The sequence below is a fragment of the Aquarana catesbeiana genome, linkage group LG05 (genome assembly GCF_042186555.1).
Source record: "Aquarana catesbeiana isolate 2022-GZ linkage group LG05, ASM4218655v1, whole genome shotgun sequence".
Classification (NCBI taxonomy): Eukaryota; Metazoa; Chordata; class Amphibia; order Anura; family Ranidae; genus Aquarana; species Aquarana catesbeiana.
Genome location: NC_133328.1, coordinates 199,180,634 through 199,198,583, shown reverse-complemented (window position 1 = coordinate 199,198,583; position 17,950 = coordinate 199,180,634). Strand labels below are relative to the sequence as shown.

Sequence of the window (17,950 nt, the reverse complement as noted above, 5' to 3'; positions counted from 1 at the left end):
GGATCGTCTTTTAGTAATAGTAAGTTGGGATAGGTCAGCAAAAATTTGATAATTGTGTCCTTGAAAATTAAGTTCCTTTTTTTCTCTTGCAGCAAGTAGTATTTGTTCTTTCGTTCTGTAATAATGAAATGTTGTGATTATATCACGTGGGGGTCCATCTTTCTTTTTGGCTGTGAGGGCTCTGTGTACTCTGTCCATTTCTAAACGTTCAACAGGGATATCTGGCTTTAGTTCTTGTAATAGAGCAGTAATAGTAGATTGCAGGTCTGTCACAGTTTCAGGTATTCCCCTTATGCGCAAGTTTGAACGTCTGGCTCTATTTTCGTAATCTTCGAGCTTAGTTTGAAGTATTAAATTCTCTTTTTTTAATTGTTCCAATTCTGTTATATTTTCTTGGGTTGTAATTTCAATTTCATCCATTTTTATTTCTAAGGCTGCGGTGCGGTTTCCCAGCTCTCTTATTTCTTTGGTTAGGCTTTTTGTTATTTGGTCTGAGGTTTGTTTTAAAGCCTTATGAAGCATCTTTTCAAATTGTAATAATATTACTGGGGATACTGAGGAGGCTTGTGGAGAAGTTTGTGAGAGGATTTGTTCTGTATCTGATTCAAATGGAGAGTCTTGCTGTGACATTTTCTGTCTGTGAGAGCGCCCTGATGCTGTATCTTGTGAGGTGACTGGAGCTGCTTCAGCTGCAGTGAGTGCCTGTGAGCTCTTTGTGAGGTGATTTTTATTTCTGCCACGGTTTCCTCCCAGTACCATATTTCCTGCCCAAACTTTCACAGTTTGTTCCCTGGGGCAAAAAGGTTCAAATGGATACCTTTTGAGCCTGCAGGCTCCGCTTTGTCCTTCTCTTCTCTCCTCAGCGGTGTGGAGCTCTAACAATGCATGTCTGCCTCGCTAGGCTCCGCCTCTTGCCCCCATCGTTCTATTGTTTTTCTATTCTAATCTTTTCTATTTGAATTTGAATTCATTCTATATGAATTTCTAATTTCAGAAGATGGTTATATATATAAATATTATATAGAATAGATATATGTATATAGAATAGAAACAGAAAATAGACTAGAAAAACAATAGAACAGAATAAAATATAATATATATATATATATATATATATATATATATATATATATATATATATATATATATATATATATATATATATATATATATTTTATTCATTCTTTTTTCTATTCTAATCTTTTCTATTCGAATTTTAATTAATTCTATATGAAATTCGAATTTCAGAAAATGGTTTTATATATATATATATATATATATATATATATATATATATATATATATATATATAAATAACCATTTTCTGAAATTCGAATTTCATATAGAATGAAATTGAATTTGAATATAAAAGATTAGAATAGATTAGAAAATAATAGAAAAGAATATCATAGAAAAACAATAGAATAGATCAGAAAAAAAAAAAAAAAAAAAAATATATATATATATATATATATATATATATATATATATATATATATATATATATATATATATATATATATATATAACCATTTTCCAAAATTCGAATTTCATATAGAATGAATTCGAATTCGAATAGAAAAGAAAATAGACTAGAAAAACAATAGAACAGAATAGAATAAAATATAATATATATATTAGATTCTTTTCTGTTCTATTGTTCTTCTATTCTAATCTTTTCTATTCGAATTTGAATTTATTCTATATGAATTTCGAATTTCAAAAGATGGTTATATATATAAATATTTTATTTATATATATATATATATATATATATATATATATATATATATATATATATATATATATAACCATTTTCCAAAATTCGAATTTCATATAGAATGAATTCGAATAGAAAAGATTAGAATAGAAATAGAAAATAGACTAGAAAAACAATAGAACAGAATTGAGTAAAATATAATTTGTATATATATTATATTTTATTCTATTCTGTTCTATTTTTTTTTCTATTCTAATCTTTTCTATTCGAATTTGAATTCATTCTATATGAATTTCGAATTTCAATAGATGGTTTTTATATATATATATATATATATATAAAACCATTTTCCAAAATTCAAATCTCATATAGAATGAATAGAAAATAATATCATAGAAAAACAATAGAACAGATCAGAAAAATATATATCTATATAGATATATATCTATATAGATATATAGATATATATCTATATATCTATATAGATATATATCTATATCTATATATCTATATAGATATATAGATATAGATATATATCTATATATCTATATAGATATAGATATATAGATATATATCTATATATATATAATATTTATATATAGCTATCTTCTGAAATTTGAAATTCATATAGAATTAATTCAAATTTGAATAGAAAAAAATAGAATAAAATAGAATAGAGTAACAATAGAGCAGAACAGAATAGAATAAAATATAATATATTATTCTATTCTGTTCTATTGTTTTTCTAGTCTATATATATATATATATATATATATATATATATATATATACATATATTTTTTTTTCTGATCTGATCTATTGTTTTTCTAAGATATTATTTTCTATTCTATCCAAATTCAATTTCATTCTATAAGAAATTTGAATTTTGGAAAATGGTTATATATATATATAAAACCATCTTTTGAAATTCTATTTTTTTTTCTATTATAATCTTTTCTATTCAAATTTGAATTCATTCTATATGAATTTCGAATTTTAATAGATGGTTATATATAAATAAATATCTAATATATATATATATATATATATATATATATATATACATATACATATAAAACCATTTTCCGAAATTCGAATTTCATATAGAATGAAATTGAATTTAAATTGAATAGAAAATAATATCTTAGAAAAACAATAGATCAGATCGGAAAAAAAAAAAAAAAAAAAAAATATATATATATATATATATATATATATATATATATATATATATATGTATATATATATATATATATATATATATATATATATAATAACCATTTTCTGAAATTCGAATTTCATATAGAATGAAATCGAATTTGAACATAAAAGATTAGAATAGATTAGAAAATAATAGAAAAAAAGTCATAGAAAAACAATAGATATATAACCATGTCCCGACATTCGAATTTCATATAGAATGAATTTGAAAAGAAAAGAAAATAGACTAGAAAAACTATAGAACAGTATAGAATAAAATATAATATATATATTAGATTCTTTTCTGCTCTATTGTTTTTCTATTCTAATCTTTTCTATTCGAATTCAAATTCATTCTATATGAATTTCAAATTTCAAAAGATGGTTTTATATATATATATATATATATATATATATATATATATATATATATATATAACCATTTTCCGAAATTCGAATTTCATATAGAATGAATTCGAATAGAAAAGATTAGACTAGAAATAGAAAATAGACTAGAAAAACAATAGAACAGAATTGAGTAAAATATAATGTGTATATGTATTATATTTTATTCTATTCTGTCCTATTTTTTTCTATTCTAATCTTTTCTATTCAAATTCTATATGAATTTCGAATTTCAATAGATGGTTATATATCAATAAATATCTAATATATATAGAATGAAATTGAATTGAAATAGAATAGAAAATAATATCTTAGAAAAACAATAGATCAGATCAGAAAAAAAAAAAAATATATATATATATATATATATATATATATATATATACTAGAAAAAAAATAGTACAGGATAGAATAAAATATTATATATATATATATATATATATATATATATATATATATATATATAATTTTATTCTATTCTGTTCTATTGTTATTCTATTCTATTCTTTTCAATTCTAATCTTTTCTATTTAAATTTGAGTTTATTCTATATGAGTTTCAAATTTCAGAAGATGGCTGTATATATAAATAATATATATATATATGTGTGTGTATATATATATATATATATATATAGATATATAGATATATATCTATATATATATAGATATATACCTATATATATATATAGATATATATCTATATATATCTATATATATATAGATATATATCTATATATATATTATTTATATATACAGCCATCTTCTGAAATTTGAAATTCATATAGAATAAATTCAAATTTAAATAGAATAGAATATATATATAATATTTTATTCTATCCTGTACTATTTTTTTTCTAATATATATATATATATATATATATATATATATATATATATATATATATATATATATATATATATATATATGTATATATATATATATATATATATATTTTTTTTTTTTTTTTTTTCTGATCTATTGTTTTTCTAAGATATTATTTTCTATTCTATTTCAATTCAATTTCATTCTATATGAAATTCGAATTTCGGAAAATGGTTTTATATATATATATATATATATATATATATATATATATATATATTAGATATTTATTGATATATAACCATCTATTGAAATTCTAAATTCATATAGAATTAATTCAAATTTGAATAGAAAAGATTAGAATAGAAAAAAAATAGGACAGAATAGAATAAAATATAATACATATACACATTATATTTTACTCAATTCTGTTCTATTGTTTTTCTAGTCTATTTTCTATTTCTAGTCTAATCTTTTCTATTCGAATTTGAATTCATTCTATATGAAATTCGAATTTCGGAAAATGGTTATATACATATATATATATAAAACCATCTTTTGAAATTTGAAATTCATATAGAATGAATTCAAATTTGAATAGAAAAAAATAGAATAGAATAGAGTAACAATAGAAGAGAATAAAAAAAATAATAAATATATATATATATATATATATATATATATATATATATATATTTATTATTTTTTTTTTGTAAACGCTATAACTTTTGCGCAAAGCAATCAATAAATGCTAATTGCGATTTTTTTTTACCAAAAATATGTAGAAGAATACGTATCGGCCTAAACTGAGGAAAAATGTTTTTTTATATATTTTTGGGGGATATTTATTATAGCAAAATCTAAAAAATAATGCGTTTTTTTCAAAATTGTCGCTCTTATTTTGTTTATAGCGCAAAAAATAAAAACCGCAGGGGTGATCAAATACCACCAAAAGAAACCTCTATTTGTGGGAAAAAAAGGACTTCAATTTTGTTTGAGAGCCACGTCGCATGACCGCGCAATTGTCAGTTAAAGCGACGCAGTGTCGAATCGCAAAAAGTGCTCTGGTCAGGAAGAGGGTAAATTCTTCCTGGGCTGAAGTGGTTAAAGACTTGTAGTTTTATTAGCTGTTTTTTTTTTTTTGATGGGGGCGCAGTTTCAGTGCTTGCCATAGGTGCCATTTTCACTAGATACGCCTCTGGGAGACACAGAGAGAGAGAGAGAATGTAATCATTTTTATTTACCGATGACGGATGCAGTCTGGGGTGCGCTCAATCCCTCTCACAGCTTTTACTGCCATGGTGACGCGAAACCATGCAGCGTTCTTCTGGTTTGCTGAAGAGGAATATTATCTGAATATTATCTGAATATTATCAAATTTGAAAATAGAAATATTTTCGAATGCGATTGAAATATTATCGAATACGATTGAAATAATTTCTAATACAGTTGAAATAATTTCGAATGCTGTTGAAATATTTTCGAATGCAGTTGAAATATTATCGAATCTGATTGAAATAATTTTGAATACAGTTGAAATAATTTCGAATGCGGTTGAAATATTATCAAATTCGGTAGAAATATTTTCGAATGCGATTGAAATATTATCGAATACGATTGAAATAATTTCGAATACAGTTGAAACAATTTCGAATGCTGTTGAAATATTTTCGAATGTGGTTGAAATAATATCGAATCCCATTGAAATATTTTCGAATTCGACCGATTTTCGAATTCGGTCGAAAACTAAACTGATTTGAAAAACGAATTTAATGAATTTAACAAATCTAACTAAACTAAATTAATTAAATAACGAATTAAAACGAAACGAAACAAATTTTTTCATTTTACACATGCCTACTTGACACCGTTACAAGATGGACAAGAGAGTGTGCATGCACAGCATCCTGGGACCTGTGACATCAGCACCCTTTGTACCATCTGTGCTTTGCTGCGATCCACGTTGCGGCCCATTCTGGATCCCGGAACAGCTAGAGGGCTTCAGAGGACTTCCTCCAGTCACAAGCTCCGTTTCCCCACAACGTGAGACATCCAGTCTACTCAGCGCACGAGGAGCACACAGACAGACAGACCCCCCCAGCCATTACCTTAATGAAGAGCCTGTATTATACCTACCTCTTGTGAGTAACCCAATATGGGGGCTATAATACATTGTACTTAATACTACACTTAGTGGCGCTTCTTGCTCTTCTTTTTATATATTTACTACATAGTGGGCTGCACTCTGGATCAGTAGCTGAGACAAACAAAAACTTTTTTTGATCTATGTTTGTGTGTTTGCCGTTGCACCTACTACCCAGTTTAATTGTTACAAGGGAAAAGTCTTGGTACTCATCCTGTACCCACAGAGGCAGCAGGAGATGAAATATCTTGAGGACACCTTAAAGAAGAGTTTATGTAACGCCTTTCCGGATACTGGTAGGTTACAGTCTGGTGGAAAACGTAGTTTTGAGGCTTCTGTTCTGTCAAGAGAGGAGCGGTGTAGAAGAAGGGCCACCTCAGTGATGCATTTCAAAAAAATGTCAGTCCTCTGTACCCAGGGCTGTCAGTTTCCACATCCCATCAGCGGCGTCTGCATTATAGCCCCTGATGCCAATGTCGCTGATTAAGTGCTTTCTTGATTTTGAATCTCTGAAAGATTGTCTAGGCTGCCTAGCTTTGTGGGTGTTGATTTCATCTGGAAGAAATGTTTTACAATTAACACCCAAGGACCAATTTCTCCACACCTGTTTGACAGGTGCATATAATTTAAGATTTTGACAGCAAGGTCAGTTCTTGCTTTCATCTAGACTTCCTCTATAGGGTCACCTTGTGAAGACACCACTGTCACCCAAAGACCAATTTTTCCACACCTGTTTGACAGGTGCATAGCATTTCAATTTTTGACAACAAGGCAAATTCTTGCTTTCACCAAGAGTACCTCAATAGGGTTAAAGTGTGAAGGCACCACCAACACCCAAAGGTCAATTTTTCTGCACCTGTTACTTCTATTCACAGTCTATGAAAGAGAATTCATCCAAAAAATCTCTAATCTTGTTCTGAGTGCACCCAAGCCGTTGTTTATAAAAAAGAAAGCTTGAATGGAAAATGTCTTTTTTTGAGCTTATTAAATGTCATTATTGCTAAAGAAATTTCTACAAATTTGGTAAAGATGTGCCAATTTACAGGCAGAGTAGAGGACCCCACAGGCACTATAAAAGGAATTTCTCATTTTTAGTGTTATTTCTAATTTTTATGGTTTCACTTAAAACATCAGTAAATCACTGCTCATTTAAAAATGTTTTTTTTACAAACTTTTTTTTCATTGATACATGTCCCCCAGGGCAGTACCCAGGCCCCCATAACCATTGTATGCCCAATTACTTACATATAACCCTTCAAAATGGGCACTTTTGATTTTTCTAGTTCAGGTCCCAGACTTCAATGGGGTTCATTATTTGGCCCGGAACGCTTGCGATGTTTGAAAGTTCTGATGCGAACCGAACAGGGGGTCGTTCGGCCCATCTCTATATCCTATTTGAAAATGATTTATCATCATTTAAGGATGTTTGCCTTTTATTATTCTATCAATCAATACCTTGCACACAAACCATTGAAATATCAAGGTAAATGATTCATGCAGTTGTGAATAGGAACAGATGACATATCTATTTATCAATCTAAAAGAAGTATTATTTCTGATAGGACATACTGTGTGTGGTTGTGCTTTATCTATTGTAAAGGGATTGCACACTTTTTACATACTTCAATTCCTTTTATTTTTCTCCCAGAGAATAATAAGCTCAGTATATGGTGAAGAGAAGAAAAGAAATAAACTTAACTGGATGTCAGTTTTTTACAATGGCACAACATGATGTACAATATTAAAATGTTTGGAGAGATTTTTTTTATCCTATACTGTACTGTACATTTGATGATATGTTGCATGCACTACAGATAAAGAGCTCATTAATTCTAAGATCCCATTGGTGTTTACACTCATTTATACAGTATATGCAATGATTTTTAGTTCAACAGGATGATTATATGATGATATGAATGTCTTAATTAATATTGATTTACAGGTTAGCTCATTTAAAAAGCAAGTAAGATTCAGTAGAAGATTATTTTAATGAAACAGGGTGAGTTAGCTGAATAAGCCTGGCAAGTTTTGAGCACCACATGCCGACCAGCGCACGATATATGCCGGTACAATGGCACGGCTCGGCAAATGGGCGTACAGGTACGTCCCATTTAAATTGCGGCATTGTGGGCACGAGCGCCGTACTCCATGACCGTGCCTGCGGGTCCCGCGGACTCGATGTCCACTGGGAGCCCGCGAATGGTAAACAAGGCATTTCCCTTTTCTGACTAGCAACATGACAGAGATCTACTGCTCCCCGTCATCGGGAGCAGTGATCTCTGTCATGTTCTAGTGAGGCAATCCCCCCACAGTTAGAATAACTCCCTAGGACACAAATAACCCCTTGATCGCCCCCTAGTGTTTAACCCCTTCCCTGCCAGTGTCATTTACAGTACACAGTAATCAGTGCATTTGTATAGCACTGATCAGTGTATAAATGACAATGGTCCCAAAATAGTGTCAAAGGTGTCTGATGTGTCTGCCATAATGTCGCAGTCATGATAAAAATTGCAGATCGCTGACATTACTAATAAAAAAAATGAATAATAAAAATGCCATAAATCTATCCCCTATTTTGTAGACGCTATAACTTTTGCGCAAACCAATCAATATCGTATTGTGATTTTTTTTTTTACCAAAAATATGTAGAAGAATACATATCGGCCTAAACTGAGAAATAAATAATTTTTTTATATATTTTTGGGGGATATTTATTATGGCAAAAAGTAAAAAATATTGCTTTTTTTTCAAAATTTTTTTTCAAAATAGCATCTCCCTTCAAAGGTTGACTTAAGTGTTACTAAACCCAGGACCCTTCATTCACTATATCTGGTCTCCCACAGAACACAGAACATGGAAATGCAATTATTTTGCTAAATATAAACTGCTAAATACCTTTTCTCATAAGCAGTATATAGCAGTCTTGTGACTTCTATCAGTGTCTGGCTAAAGCTTGTAGGAGGAGTTTTCATTTCTCTGACTGTCCGATGAGGCCGCAGGACCCTTGACCCTCTGCCTGGACAGTGCTGATTGGTCCTGTGCTGATCACATGCACCCTCTCAAGAAAAAAAACAACTCTCTAGCAATACACACCAAACTGAACAGGTACACAGTGACCCCAAAGGCTCTGTCTTATAAGGAGTTGGTTAGGGGACAATAGAATAAGGGGAAGATCAGAGAAGACAGGATCAAACAGCCTCTTTTACACAATGCGGAGGATTAACCCCTTAGGTTTTGCAGTGAGCATAACAAGCACGCTTTACTGCATATACAGACTGATTTTACTGTTGTGGGTTTAATAACACTTTAAAAACAACTTTGTTCTTGGCAGGGAATGGAAGATTCTTAATAAGAGAAAAAACAAAAATGTTGTAAATTGTTGTAAATTTTATAACAGATTGAACAAATCCTGCAAATAAAAGTATTTTTTCAGATTTTTTTTGTATTTCTTCAAAAAATTTTAGCCACCCCCTTCAATAATTTGCACATTGCACGTGTACTTTACAATAATGTATCAAAATAAACAGCAGTCCAAAGTAGATCTTAGAAAAGGTCAATGGTGGTGTTTGACCCTGAGTTGAGTGTGGAAGTACAAAAATCAGTGGTAGCATTTAGAGTAATGGAATAGAAAATTTTGGTCTCTATTACAATTTTGGACATGCCACACTCATCCATATACTACAATAACTTTCACAGCTGTTTTAATGAAGATAAAATAGAACTAAAATATGTACTGGCAATGATTGATTAAAGGAATAATTTTATACTGGCTTAACAAACAAAATGTCAATTTCATATACTCGATTATTATAACAGGACATCAAAGAGACAGAGACAGAGATTTTATCTAAATTTAATTAGATGTTTAACTTTTATGAAAAAGAGGCCATTTACAGTTTATTCATTTACCATATTAACATAACTGTTCTGTTTCAACTTATCTACGAATGTAAATTTTAAATGATCAGAACATAATAAAAGGTGTGCAAATAGGCACAAAGCAAGCCTAAAGGAAACCAGTTTTGATTGCAGACCTCTGCTTCTAAAATTGGTCCTCATATTTTTCTCATGACAAGTTTGCTTTTGATGATATATGTAAATAAATAACTATGCAAGCTTTCTTTGTTGATCACCTGCTTAAAATAATATTTGCCTGTTTGTTTATTTCTGCAGTACTTTCTAAGACACTGAAGCCAAATGAATTGACCATCATGCTAGCAAGGGAATTAGTATTTTCAGAAGACAAGGTCACAATTAGGGATGGGCTGTCTGTTCGGGTCGAACATGAGTTCAATTCAAACATTGGCTGTTCACCAGTTCGCCGAATAGCAAACGATTTGGGGTGTTCGCGTCAAATTCGGAAGCCGCGGAACACCCTTTAAAAGTCTATGGGAGAAATCAAAAGTGCTAATTTTAAAGGTTAATATGCAAGTTATTGTCATAAAAAGTATTTGGGGACCTGGGTGCTGCCCCAGGGGACATGTGTCAATGCAAAAAAAAGTTTTAAAAACCGCCATTTTTTGGAAGCAGTGATTTTAATAATGCTTAAAGTGAAACAATAAAAGTGAAATATTCCTTTAAATTTCGTACCTGGGGGGTGTCTATAGTATGCCTGTAAAGTGGCACATGTTTCCCGTGTTTACAACAGTCCAAGAGCAAAATTATATTTCTAAAGGAAAAAAAAGTAATTTAAAATATTAGCGGTAGTGGCCGTTAATGAATTGTCGGGTCTCTGCAATACACATAAAAGTCATTGAAAAAAATGGCATGGGGTTCCCCCACAGTGCATTAACAGGCCCTTTGGATCTGGTATGAATATTAAGGGGAACCCTGCACCAAAATTAAAAAGAAAAATGGCGTGGGGGTCCCCCTCAAAATCCTTGCCAGACCCTTCAGAAGCAGAGGATCAGAGCAAGAAGTAGAGGAAGAAGCAAGAGAGGAAGAAAACTGAATGAAGGCTAGAAGAAGATGGAAGAAGAAGCGGGGAAAGAAGAAGACCTTAATAAAGGAATTGTCAAAAACCATCTCTTGTCTTTTTTAACATTTTTGACACTTTTTTTGTGACATGGTAGAGGTACATTTGTACCCCATTAACTTTTCACACGGGAAGGGCTGGATCTGGGGGTTCCCTTGCTAAAGGGGGCCTCCAGATTCTGATAAGCCCCCTGCCCACAGACCTCCACAACCACCGGGCAAGGGTTGTGGGGATGAGGCCCTTGTCCCCATCAAAATGGGGACATCCTCCCCATGTTAAGGACATGTGGCCTGGTACAGTTCGGGGGGGGGCGCTCTCGTCCCCCCCTCTTTTTCTGTGGCCTGCCAGGTTATGTGCTTGGATAAGGGTCTGGTATGGATTTTTGAGGGGACCCCATGCCATTTTTAAAAAAAATTTGGTGCGGGGTTCCCCCTTAATATCCATACCAGAACTGAAGGGCCTGGTATGGAATTTGGGGGGACCCACGTGCATTTTTTTTAAATTTTGGTTCAGGGTTCCCCTGTGGGGGAATCCCATGCTGTTTTTATCAATGAACTTTTATGTGTATTGCCAGACAGACAATTCATTATAGCCGCGAGTACTTTTAAATGACTTTTTTTCCTTTAGAAATGTCATTTTGCTGTCAGACTGTTCTAAACATGGGAAACATGCGCCACTTTACAGGCATACTTACAGGTATGAAATTTAAAGGAATATTACACTTTTATTGTTTCACTTTAAGCATTATTAAAATCACTGCTCCCGAAAAAACTGACGTTTTTAAAACTTTTTTTGCATTGATACATGTCTCCTGGGGCAGGACCCAGGTCCCCAAACACTTTTTAAGACAATACCATGCATATAAGCCTTTAAAATTAGCACTTTTGATTTTTCATGTTCGTGTCCCATAGACTTTAGCGGTGTTTGCGTGTTTGAACAAATTTTTTGCCTGTTCGCATGTTCTGGTGTGAACAGGCGGGGGGGTGTTCAGTCCATCCCTAGTCACAATTGACAGCCTCCATGCTTCTTGTGGCTTTTGGTCCATGCACATTGGCTTAAAAATCACTGCTTGTACATGAGTGTTTTACCTGCAGAAGCAGCTCAATGTTATCCAATTTGTACATGCACATTAGTATGATTAGAGGCATATTCTAATCTCAGCATTTAAAGCCAGGGAAAAAGATAGCTTTTTTGATTGGAGCTTTCTGTCAGAAAAAAAGCTAAGCTCACCTAAACTGTGTACAAAAACACTCTATATGAGCATTTTTTTCTGCCAAGGGAAATTGATTTTTTTTTTTTTAAGCCCAGTGCGCATGGAGCCTAAAGCCTCGTACACACAATCATATTTTCGGACGAATGTTCGTCTGTTTTTTGTTGCATGCTAGTCTCATATCTAAAGTGAAGAAGTTACTCAACATACGAAAATCCTTGTACAACAGAATTCAACTTCAGAAGTAATGTAATGTGTTGAATTGTTTTGTATGTATTCTTTAGTTTTTGAGCATGCGTAGTCTTGCTCTTATGATTTTTTGGGATGAAAACTGTACTAATTAAACGAAAATCAGACATTATGTTCACAATTACAAATTTATAGCCTGTACATTCAGTTTTTGTCCTATGGAAATTTGGAATCGGCTGTCGAAAGCACCAGATTAACGATCCGAAAATTGGCAGATCCTTCGTTGGATGAAATTTAACTTCCGATTTTCTTATCATGTGTACAGGCCTTATATGTGGACTTTACATTTTCATAAGCCATTCTTTTTCATTTACAAATGAATAATGTTTTAGGAGGAGAATGTGCCAAACACTTTACAAAAACCTTCAAAAACAGACACTGGTATAGCTTATTGAATGTTAAAAAAAATGTCAGTGTTGTTAGGCATATTTGCTTCTTTTGATCATACAAAAAGAAAATTGCTTGAGTGTTTTGGTTGATAATTGTCACATATACATGATCTGAGTAATCAAAAAAGTCGTTTACCAAGCAACATAAGTCCAAAGAATGTTTTTCTTTGTTTCTGTTGCAACCTATTTTGTGCAAGTAAAAAATGTTTAAGTGAGCATTGTATTGTTTAGTTTCACAATGTTCTGTAATAAACAGTCTGTTTGGATTCTGCACATTTACAGAAGTTCATTGGGATATTTACCTTATAATGATCAAAGGAATAAAATATATCAGCAAGGCCACGGTTGTCATATAGGGTTTCCAGTAAGAATCATCTGGCCAAATGGCCCAGCACTGAGTTTCTCCATTTGGCAGTTGTATCTTTCTGAAAATTATCAATGTGGGAATTGAAAACAGGAATGAAAGTGTCCAAGCAACTACAATTAAAACCTTTGCTTGTTTTTCTGTGGAAAAAAAAAAGAAGCTGATGTATTATCTAACATTCATCAATGTAGTAACTTTTAGAACTTTTCAAACTGTAGGTTATGTTAATACATTTTATCCATAATTATTAAAAAATAGACAATAGTTTAAGATTATTGGAGGTCATGGGAACATAACTGCTTTAGAAATCATCTTTCCTTCATTGCATTTCTTTATAAATACAAATTGAATAGATGGAAAAACATACAGTTCATTGCCTTGCTGCATCAATAATTCAAAGTTACATAGTCAAGTTGAAAAAGATACAAGTCAATCTAGTTCAACCAAAGAAAAAAATAAACAAATAGAAAACCTCCATATACAGATTCTCTTTACCTATATTAACATAACTTGTTCTGCATCAGTGAACAATTGCTTCAGGTTGTAACTTTTAAAGCTCTCTGTTTTTTCTTATCTTTGTTTTCTAAGTTGTTCTCTAATGCCTCGTTTCCACTGAGCGGATCGGTTCGGGTAGGTACAGTTTGAATGGCCTAGAATGGTCCGGTCTATTCTGGTGAGCGTTTCCACTGCAAGTGGGACCACAAGGGGCCATACAGGGTTTAGAAAAAATGCTTCAGTATAACACAGCAGAGGGTTTTCTGTCAGCCAATCAGTGGAATGTATCGTAGCTCCGCCCTAACCGAACCGTTCTATTTTCTATGGCCCGACATCTGAAGCAGGACCCTGAATGGAGCGGTACGGTTCGGTTGTATGGGCCGCTTTCATAATGGAAACACCCAAAATAGCGTACCGTACCAAACCAAACCGAACTAATCCGCTCAGTGGAAACGAGACATAAGTAGTATGCCTTTGTGATCCCTTTCTTCAACAATTTTAGGAATAATAGGCTAGCAACAATGTAATATGCATAATATGATCCTTTTTTAAAGTGGTCTATTGGACTCAATAATTGTCAGGGCAGGAAAAAATTCTAAATACTGACTTTAACCACTTCAGCCCCGGAAGAATTTACCCCCTTCCTGACCAGAGCACTTTTTGCGATTCGGCACTGCATCGCTTTAACTGACAATTGCGCGGTCGTGCGACGTGGCTCCCAAACAAAATTGACATCCTTTTTTCCCCACAAATAGAGCTTTCTTTTGGTGATATTTGATTGCCTCTGCGGTTTTTATTTTTGCGCTATAAACAAAAAAATAGCAACAATTGTGAAATAAATGTATTATTTTTTACTTTTTGCTATAATAAATATCCCCAAAAAATATTTAAAAAAAACATTTTTTTTCCTCATTTTAGGCCGATACATATTCTTCTACATATTTTTGGTGTGTTTTGCGCAAAAATTATTGAGTTTACAAAATAGGGGATAGTTTTATGGCATTTTTATTATTCTTTTTTTTTTTTTACTAGTAATGGTGGCGATCAGCGATTTTTATTGTGACTGCGACATTATGGCGGACACATTGGACACTTTTGACACATTTTTGGGACCATTGTCATTTATACAGCAATCAGTGCTATACAAATGCACTGATTCCTGTGTAAATGACACTGGCAGTGAAGGGGTTAACCACTAGGGGGCTAGGGAGGGGTTAAGTATGTCCTGGGGAGTGTTACTAACTGTAGGGGAGGCATGGCTATGTGTGACACGTCACTGATCTCTGCTCCCGATCACAGGGAGCAGAGATCAGTGACACTGTCACTAGGCATTACGGGGAGATGCTTGTTTACATTAGCATCTCCCCGTTCGTCCTCTCCGTGAGGCGATCACGAGTATCCCCACGGTGATCGAGTCCGTGGGACACGCGACCCGACTCATGAAGACCCCGGCCGGTGCGCACGCCATAGCACGGCGGCAAATTTAAAGGGACGTACGGGTACGCCCATTTGCCCAGCCATGCCATTCTGCCATCGTACATCGGCCTGCGCCAGTCGGGAAGGGGTTAATTATCACAAATATTTCATTTTTCAAGGCACATTTGCAGGGATCCAGATTAAGAAATATCTAAAAACCTATTCTTAAAAATCATGCCAAAAATAGGAAATATCACAATACTCATCATTTTTTGCCAGAAATGCCCATTCCTAAAGACATGTTACTTATAAAAAACACACATACACATTGGAGGAGATTTGCTAAAACCAGGGCACACAGAATCTGGTACAGCTATGCATAGTAACCAATCAGCTTCTAAGTTCAGCTTGTTCATTTATGCTTTGGCAATCAAACCTGAAAGATGATTGGTTACTATGCACCGCTGCAACAGATTCTGTGTGCATCAATTTTAGGAAATCTTCCCCATGATCTCTATCACAATCATACTAACAAATAAAAAAATGCCCTATCTAAGATAATTTTTTTGAAGATTTTTTAATATAATAATATATTATGGTACATAGCTTATATAAAGTCCATTATTGTTTAATACAATTGCATTTAAATCATATAAAAAATATTAAAAAATGTAAATCACTGTACTTGTCAGTTTGTCATATAGACCTTTACAAAAATCCCTTAAAATCTGCATATAAATAATAGTAAATAATAATAGTATAATAGTATATGTCTATCTTACCTCCTTGAAGAAACTTCATTGGATGAACTATTGCATGGTATCTGTCTATACTGAGAGACACAAGTACATAGGTAGATGCATATAAAAGGACAACCTAAACAAGGAAAAACAACAGGTTACCCATGCCACATTTTAGAAATGTAATACATAGTTATATTACATGAATTCAAAACTTTGTGAATAAAAAAAAAATATGTAAATGTTTTAAAAAACATTAAAAATGTATTGGAATATGTCACCCACTAGAGACAGACAAACACTTTTTAGTCCTACCCCATCTAAAAGAGTATTGTCTCAGGCTAACGCCTTCCGTAAATGTATTAGGTCACATAGACTTTTCGACTCATGGAGGATAAAACACCCTTCTGCTAAACAATTTACGTTCTACTCATCAGCTCATAATATGTATTCCCGTCTAGATCATTTCTTTATTTCAGCCCCACTTATCCCTTATTTAGTTGATTCAGATATTTCTCCCATTACATGGTCAGATCACGCACCCATTATGCTGGATTTAATGTTAACTCAGACCTATACCAAATCCTGTCATTGGCGTTTCAATGACCATCTCTTGCAGTCTGAAATCTCCCGCTCTACTCTAGCAAATAGCTTGAGTGAGTATTTCTTACTCAACACTGGATCTGTGTCTCAGATTTCCACACTGTGGGAAGCACATAAGGCTGTTTTCCGAGGAACATGTATTGCTGAAGGTTCTCGACTGAAGAGAGATAGAAATAACCTATTACAGTCCCTAATGTCTGCTCTGGTAACTGCTGAGCGGAGACTTTTGGGTAGTCCCACAGTACCAAAACTTCGCAAAGTCATTCAACTTAGAGAACAAATTAGATCAACAAAACTTAACAAAACAGCTAGATCCATGTTATGGACGAAGCAAAAATTTTATGAATTCTCCAATAAACCTCACAGAATGCTAGTCAATAAGTTATGCCCTCGTCCGTTTAACTCCTTGCCCGATTTTCTTATACGACCAGATGGTTCTAGAACTCATTGCCCTCGTGAGATGTCCAAAATTTTTGGCAACTTTTACAATAAATTATACAATTGCCTGAATCCGGAGAATCAATTTGAATTCACCCAGGAAAATTTTGAGTCTTTTTTTTCCAATATAAAGCTACCGAAACTATCTACAACGGATTTAGAAAGCTTAAACGTAGCAGTTACAGCTGAAGAACTCTCTGCTATAATTAAAAATCTCCCATTACACAAAGCCCCTGGCCCGGACGGGTTGCCTTATTCATACTATAAATCTTTTATCGATATTTTATCTCCTCACATGCTAGCTTTATATGCCTCCTTTCTCAAAGGTACTCCCCCTCATTCACAGTTCTCCCATTCTTTCATATCAGTTATTCCTAAACCTGGAAAGGATCCCTCTCTAAAAGGGAGTACTTTACCCGGTCCACCCGAGATCCTTGGTATGGGGCGCTCCCCCTGCTCTGGATCCTATATATAAACGTCAATGTACTGGACCAATGATACTGACTCTAAATATATGGCGTAACTGCCTTAAACGCTTTTCCCTTATGTCACCCTGCTCCCCTCTTATAAACGTATTATTTAACCCTCTCATTCCGGATAGTATGTCCTTGGGCAGGATATTCCCATGGGTGAACGCTCACCTCTTTCAGCTCAGAAACCTTGTACATCCCATAACAAGGAAACTACATACCTTTAACACTTTAAGTGAGAAATTTGACCTTACACCACATCTCTTCCACTTCTATATGCAAATTAGACATTTCTTTCATTCTAAATCA

The 17,950-nt window shown here is 32.9% G+C and overlaps 1 protein-coding gene across 4 annotated transcripts in view; it reads right to left on the bottom strand.

Moving 5' to 3' along the window:
* Positions 1-17,950, bottom strand: part of NPSR1 (neuropeptide S receptor 1) — an 818,655-nt gene that overhangs the window by 318,677 nt on the left and 482,028 nt on the right. For all 4 annotated transcript variants that reach the window (XM_073630480.1, XM_073630482.1, XM_073630483.1 and 1 more), the window contains exons 4-5: positions 16,173-16,266; positions 13,418-13,619 (exon numbers count right to left, since the gene is read on the bottom strand). In XM_073630480.1, coding sequence (XP_073486581.1) covers positions 13,418-13,619; positions 16,173-16,266 — 296 coding nt within the window. The remainder of the gene's footprint in view (positions 1-13,417; positions 13,620-16,172; positions 16,267-17,950) is intronic.